Genomic DNA, 7,831 nt, shown 5'->3' with positions numbered 1-7,831 from the left:
GTGGGAGGAAGCCGGAGTACCCGGAGAGAACCCACACATGCACGGAGAGAACATGCAAACTCTACCCAGAAAGGTCCCCGGACCGGGATTTGAACCAGTGACCTTCTTGCTGAGAGACATCAGCTCTACCAACTGAGCCACCGTACCGCCTAGAAATGACTAAAACTGACTAAAACTAAGAAGTGTTTTTGTTCAAAAGACTAAATGGAAATCAAAAACAAGACTTCTGGCAGCAGAGGTCAGGTGGGCTTGTGTCAGCTGCTGCTAGCAGTACGAGCACCAAGGACTGAGCTGAGCGTAGTTTTAATGTTGCTGGGAGACTGACAGGAGAGGCATTCCACCTTAAATCCTGAAGATGTAGAAGTATTTCTGTTCCYACATCACAACATTAAAGTTTCTGTACACATTACACAAGAACCTGTTAGATGAACACGATTCTGGTGGTTAGCACTAATTTTTGGGCAATGTTTTCATGCAAATGCACAAATGTTCAAATACATGTTGAAGAACTGATATGGCAGCTGTATTTTTATTTAAAATTTGCATCAAACACCTTTTTTTTGTTTGCTATAACTCAGTGTGTGAATTGTGAACGTAACACTTTTATGCACTTTTGTTCGCTGATGAAATTTCTCTTGCTTTGTGTCGTATTTACTTTGAGCAATTTAAAACGTAAAAGTAATGTCRCTGTTTTAGGAAGTAATTGTTCATTAAATTAGTAAAATGCAACATGATATGTTTATTCAACTAAAAGAGCTAGAAACAGACGTGGTTGGTCCTCCACAGGACAGTCTACAGGGACCACAGGCCTTGTAATACTGTTTGAAGCCCTTTAGTGATGTTTTTTTGTTTATATTCAGGCAAAAAGTGCCTCTCTATTTTACAAGAGATGAACTGTTCCTGTTGCCATATCTTTAAAAAAAACTGCAGAACACAAAGTAAACTTAAAAACAATAGGAAGAAGATTAAATCAAATTAATTGTATTGTGTAAGAGTGAATAAAGAAGAAAAATGGGAGCAGTGCAGGAAGTCATTTTGAATGGGAGCAGGGTGGGAGTGGAAATCCACTCCTCTGACGCAGACGAGGCTTTTTTGGGACCATTTTATTACAGAGTATTACAGCATTGGGGCACTTGAAATAATAATAGTCACAGTTTGCTTTTTGTCTTTTATTTTTTAATTTCAGCACAAAATTAAATGTAACTTATAATGTTTGCTGCTCTCTTTTTTATTTTCTCATTTTTTAAGTTAAAAGTGTAATTAACCTTTGAGACTTCTGGGTTCCTTTTTGTATCTTTGGTGAGTTTTCTCTCAGATTTACTGTACTGGTTCTCTGCCTGGTTAGAGCAAAAACATATGAGCAGAGATAAAATGGTGTGTCCTGGTTTTGTCATCAGCCTCAGGAAGGAGAGAGGAAGGAAACTCTGAGCTCTCTGGAGACACACTGTGGTTCTACCTCACTCGAACCCTAACAACTGGTTTGGTCAGCCTGCAGGTTTCATGGTAATCTGGTTCATGTTGGAAGTGGAGTCAGATTACAAAGGAATAATACTGATTAAAGGCATGTAAGAACTGCTTTCTGCAATGCATCGAGACATGCCTTTAGTTTTCTAGGTAAAACCTGAGCTATCCTTTTTCACTCTTGTGTTATGGATACGTTTTAATTGAGAAAGTTGCACATGTTATACCATAAGGACCTCACAAAGATAAGTATCTAAATGTGACACACTTACAGCAGAAACAAGCTGCCTTGATAGAAAACAACTTTTTTCTGACATTGGAAGAACTAGAGTTGTCCTCTGTAAAGGTTTACAAGGTTTATTGTTGCCACTTTAGTCCAGGAAAAACACCACATTCCCATTTCAAGAACATATGGATGTCACTTGTGAAGGTGCTTAAATGAATGCCTACATGTTCAACACAGATAACTGGCCATAAGTTTATAAAAACCTAAGTTGTTTCAAGATGGTAGCAATCATTTTGGGAACTGGCTTTGCTCTGACAAGCCATCAGTGAAAACAGTCAGAGAAATCCCTTTTTTCCAGTATTACTCAACCTTGTTTTTTCATGCAGGCACAATGCTGTGAGTTTACCTCAGGATGGTTGGTTTGGAGTGTGTCTGGGCCGGTCCTTTCCTATCCTGGGCCTGAAGCGGATCCTTGGACACATCTTTACAAATGTTTCTGGCAGTAAATGTGAGCCACAGCATAGTTGACAGCGAAGCATAATGAAGCATGATGCCAACCTAACACAGGAGAAACAAACAAAAAAAAAAACATTAAAAATGAAACACATCCAAATATCCACTYGAATAAATCAAAAAACAATTAACATGGAAAAATCCTAAAATGATTGGATAACCAAGCTGTGGTAAAATATATATACACAATATACTGTATATACACGTATATATTGCTTTTGGTAGTTTGGCACGAAAGTGCCCGCTGCGAAGCAGGAGGAAAGGAGAGCGGAAAAAGTTCAAAACTTATTTCTAGCAGCAGAACAGGTTGGAAGATGGCTGTTTAATGTTATTTATTGTTTTTTAAATCATACAGGTTCTGACATGTTAGATCAATTTGAAAATGAGGTTTTGAAAAAATCCATAAGACTTAAAAAATCCATGAGATTGCTCTATATGTCCGTATACCTGCAAAATGACGTAAAATCCTTATAACTTACCGACAATCTATACAAGTTGACATGAATGCCCCACCTTCATTGAGCAGTGTTAGTAAAGTGCTGCGTTCCCTGCCTCAGCTGCCAGATAGTTTGCCAAAATGCCTTGAAGCTGATTGAGTGTCTTTGTCCAAGACCTCACCAAACTTCTCTCACATCTGAGATTTTACCTTGGCAACAGCCAGGGCTGTGGTCCGCTATGCCTTCTGATACTCCTCAACTGACTCTGGAATCCTACTGCCCAACAAGGCCCAATAGGTCTCATTCTTCAGTTTGACAGCCTCCCTAACCCGGGCTGTCCACCACTGATTTAGCAGATGGCCACTGTGAGAAGCATCGACAACCTTGCAACCACAGCTCAAAGCAGCCGCCTCAACAACTGAGGCACGAAACATGGCCCACTCAGACTCAATGCCCCCGGCTTGACTGGGATGTGATTGAAGTTCTCTTGGAGGTGTGAGTTGAAGATCTATTTGTTGGGTTCCTCTGCCAGATGTTCTCAGCCAACCCTCACTACACGTTTGGGTCTACGGAGTGTGTCCGGCATCTTCCCCCGCCATCTGAACCAACTCACTACCAGGTGGTGATCAGTTGACAGCTCAGCTCCTTTCTTCATCTGAGTGTCCAAAACATATGGTGGCAGATGGGTATTGAAATCCCCCAGCAGAATAAAGGGAATCCCCAGCTAGAGCACCTTCCATACTCCAAACAGCCATTTGCGTAGGCACAAATGACTGACAGAGCCCATCTCCCACCCAAAGATGCAGGGAAGCTACCCTCTTATCTATGGGGTAAACCCGAACACACAGGCACCAAGTTGTACCCACACCAGCTTAGTGCATCTCACCATGGGCAACTCCAGAGTAGAATGAGGCCCAGCCCCTCTCGAGGAGATTGTTTTTGGAGCCTATGGTGTGCTTTGAGGTGAGCCCAACTATACCTAGCTGGTACCTCTCAACTTCACACACATGCTCAGGCTCCTTCCCCACCAGAGAGGTGATCGATGTTCCAGGTCCCAAGAGCCAGCTTTGGTAGGCCAGGGTCAGAGCGCCAAGGTCCCTGCCTTTGGCTACTGCCCATGGCATCATGCACCTGACTTGTATAGCCCCTCCAGCAGGTGGTGGGCCCACAGGAAGGCAAACCCATGTAGCTTATTCGGGCTGAGCCTGACCGAGCCCCATGGGTAGAGACTCTGCCACCAGGTGCTCACCAATGGGTAAAAATGAATGAATAAATGCGAATCAGACGTGTTTCCATCAAATGGCTTGAAGCGAATCAGTTACATCAGATGCATGTGTGTAGTAAACAAGGAAATAAAATTCGTAAACTCACAGGGTCCACACAACTCAGGWTAATRGAGAGAAGTTATCAGGAACGTGTTGCTACTATCAGAAAGTTGTAATTATTCTGTCATTTCAACTAGTTTTGGCGATGTTACTGCTGTCTGCAGATGTAGAGAAAGAAATGCAGTTCTTTTCACGTTACGGGAATAACTGAGAAAACACTGACAGTGGGAGGAGGGTCCTCCTGCATTCACGGCTGCAGTCGCTCTGGTACCGGTACCAGACAGACTGCAGGAACAGCTGATCAACCATGTGAGGTAAATGTTCACTACATCAGAACTGATTCGAAAAACGTGTTTCCATCTCTCCTTTTGTGCATTAACTCTTTTTCAAAAAACTTTTATGCRAATTWGAGGAAGTTTTGTTGAATCTTGCTGTTTCCATTCACCTTTTCTGAAGTGATACTTCAAAATGCGCATTAAAAATCATTGATGGAAACACGGCTGTGATCCAGGTGTTTTACCTCCTCTGCAGTTCATTCCTGTCCTGCCTGCACCTGGATTGGCCATCAACAGGCAGACATATCTAAAGTATATGCAAAGATAAGGCCTTTCTGCTCTGATGAAGCAAAATTCATTACATGTCCAGAAAAAACAAAACGAAGATAGCTAGCTAGCTTTACTGAGAATGTCTTTTATGTGAAGTAGAATAACGTGTTGTTTTATCATTACTTTTGCCTTGGTAGCATTATTAATACAGGTCATTTATTAAGTGAAAAAGTAAGTAAAGTTTTATTTATATGGCGCCTTTCACAGAAATAAATTCACAAGGTGCTGTACATTCAGGGAAGTGGGGAGGGGACAGTTAAGACAGGTCATGCAGCAAACACAGTTGCGCTACCTTAACAACAGAACAACAGAAAAACTAAAAACCACACAAGGGAAGATGAGGAAAAAAAAAGCAAAAACATCATATAATATCAACACTGTGACACACTATGGTGTTTATGAAAAAAACCTCTGCATAGGGCAGATTATTCTCCAGAGGAGTAAGTGAGTTTAGCGGGGCCTGAAGAATCCAGTCCCCTAAACCAGCGCAGCCAAAGTTCAGAATATTGATGGAACTGTTCATTCTGTGTGGCCCTCAGCCAGCTCAGGAGCCAGATCAGACGGGTGAGAGAGGAGGGGGGAGRTGTGGGGCAGAGCCTCGTCGACAAAATCAATTCAGGAAGAATTTAGTCAACAGATCAAGGCCGTTGTCGGGGAGATCCAGATTCTGTAATCAGTTGTTTTGGGAACAGAAAGAGTCAGGCAGATGATAACAAATTTCCATCTGCTTAAATGTCTGCTGGTACATCTCAAGATGGTGAATCCAAACAGACAAATAATGTGGACAAATTCCACYGAGCTGATCCAYCAGCTTCTCCAAGATCAATTCCATCTGGCCAGCAAAGTCCAGGGACCACAGCCGGCCCGCGACCCTCAATAGAACCGCTTGCAGACAGAGTCCAGCTCGCTCAAGGAAAAATGTCAGAGTGCTGATAGAATACAGCCATCCCTCAAATAGATCAGTCAGCCAGGAGATGAAAAGCCACCGACACTGTTTTGTAGAACACCAGGAGACCACCAAGCCAATCTGTAGAACCCAGAGATCAGAGTCCAGATATATATCCAGAACAGAGAAGAACAGAGGTCCCACCTTTGACATGTCCTCCCATGGAAGATAAAACTTTGTTCAAAAAATTTTATTAAGAGACCAGCTAACCAAATCCATAAAAATAAAAATATCCATAATTTCTGGTTTTGGATGAAAAYGTAGAGAAGRCTCCRAGCAGCAMAGCAGGGAAGATAAGGAAGGGCAGGAGAGAAGGAAAAAGTGTYTTACTCCTCCGAGAGTGGAACAAAAAAAATTCAGCAAACATTGTCTGCAAACGTTCATGGTGATGCTCAGGGGGCATCTGAACTTTTAAAGGTAGCTGGGAAGCCACTACACAGAAGAGTACACAGATAATGATGGTGTGACATAGCCTTGAATGAAAACAGTGTGTACTTAATAATCAAATAATAATCATGATTGTGRTGTTGTAACACATCAAGCTGTCTTGTGAGTCTTTGTCGTGGAGTCGTCTGTTAAMACTGAGGGAGTGAAACCTCAGTTCAGGGTTCACAGATGACTCCWGGACAAACGCTCACAAGACAGAAGCTCACAGGCTTGTTGGGAAAAGGAACTGTTTCCCCMTAATCTTGTTTCCAAATTGCCAACATTAAAATGGCCATACCCTCTTCATATGTTTGATTTCCACATGTTTGACATTGTTGGGTAACAGCGTCCACACTTTCAGATTCTGTAAATAACTCAAAACGCCCTCGGGAAGTTTTGTTCCTGGTTAAATCATGCATCATAGCTGGCAGATCTGCCGAAACGCCCACTGCTGCTGTCCAGCACACAGGTGAGCAGAGCTGACTGWCCGGTGCAGAGAAGYAAGCTCTCATTTTTACTGTCTTAAAGAGAACTCAATCACATTAACTCTGAATTTTGTCAGTGTGCAATATTGTAATGCAGACTGCATCATTTGGACAAGGAGTCAGAAAGGGGAAAAAATCTGTAGCAGGTTTTCAACCCAAAAAAGGAAACAGAAACAGGATGAGAGTTTACTTGGATTTGTTCCACACAAACAGTCCTCATTTTTAAAGCTGTGGTGATAATGTTTTTTCTATTAACGTGGGCCAAATATATTTTTTGTCACACTGTTGCAGCAGAACGGAAGTAGAGCACAGTGACTTTAGACATGTCATGTTGTACAAATTGTGCRTTACCCAGATTTTTATTTTTTATTTTGCCTGCATACAGACGTACAGGGCAGTCTTATGGGTTTATTCAAAAACTTTACTTCAAATTAATTTAAGTCTCTGAGCCAGCAGACTGCAAGAAATTAAAGTTGCCTTCATGGACAGCTGAGACGGAGTTGTATATTTAATTTTGTTAAGCTGCTGTGCTGAAGTTATATATTTTATTTATAATAAAGTTGTATATTTAGCTACTGTCACACTGCAGAGCAGAGGGGATAATGTGTCTGAAGCTGTGCAGCCAGTTTGCACCTGCCTTCAAACTAAATATAGACGCTAAAACAGCAACCAGTTTCAAGGTTTGATGAAAATCACACTGCAGGTGTAAAATGATTATATCTGCTTAGCCTCTACCCAGTATTTTGAGTCTTCTGCTAACCTTCATATAATCTGCATATTCATGAAGGCAGACATGCTGGATGGGTTGTGGCTGCTGTTTTGGTCCTCTGTGTGCAGTCCTCGCTGCACACATTATCAAATCAGCTTTGTCTACACTATCAAATTTGCACATGGTTTTAAATGTAGTAAAGCAATTTGCACCTGCTTCGGATGTTATCATCCATGAAATGGACGTTATTAGGCGTTATCAGTCCCATAGAATGGCTTCCGATTGTCAGCTGGTTAAAATGAGGCATAAAAAATCTGGTTAATATGAGGCTTAAAGCCACCAAGGTTAACCTTAGAGCAGATGACATAGTTAGCACTAACCTCTGATGAACAAATATTGTAGCCTTTCAATAGGGCAATGGGTAGAGTGTCGGACCAGAGACCAGGGTTCGAGTCCGACACGGACACAAAAAAATTATTACTATATGTTTCGGTCATTTACACATTCATTGTCATTAATATATTAACCCACTAGGGGGAACTGTCGGGACAGTATGAAGCCTAGAAGGCACAGTAGGGACCCTCTGAAGCCATTGTATGGGACTGATAACACCTAATAACGTCCATTTCATGGACTGATAACATCAGAATCCCCTGGATTTTTTTGTTGTTTAGCTCTGATGAAGGGCTGTCATCATG

General features: G+C 41.8%; 1 protein-coding gene across 1 annotated transcript in view; it reads right to left on the bottom strand.

Moving 5' to 3' along the window:
• The window catches only part of LOC106533031 (adhesion G protein-coupled receptor A1), a gene marked incomplete at its 5' end in the record, with an annotated part of 15,235 nt that overhangs the window by 5,540 nt on the left and 1,864 nt on the right, over window positions 1-7,831 (bottom strand). The window contains 1 exon segment of the mRNA XM_014029233.1: window positions 2,094-2,245. Within this exon segment, the coding sequence (XP_013884687.1) occupies window positions 2,094-2,245 (152 nt within the window).

Source organism: Austrofundulus limnaeus, unplaced genomic scaffold, assembly GCF_001266775.1.
Source record: "Austrofundulus limnaeus strain Quisiro unplaced genomic scaffold, Austrofundulus_limnaeus-1.0 Scaffold872, whole genome shotgun sequence".
In the NCBI taxonomy this organism is placed as follows: Eukaryota; Metazoa; Chordata; class Actinopteri; order Cyprinodontiformes; family Rivulidae; genus Austrofundulus; species Austrofundulus limnaeus.
The sequence above is the reverse complement of the archived record's forward strand: the minus strand, read 5'-3'. Positions and strand labels throughout refer to the sequence as shown.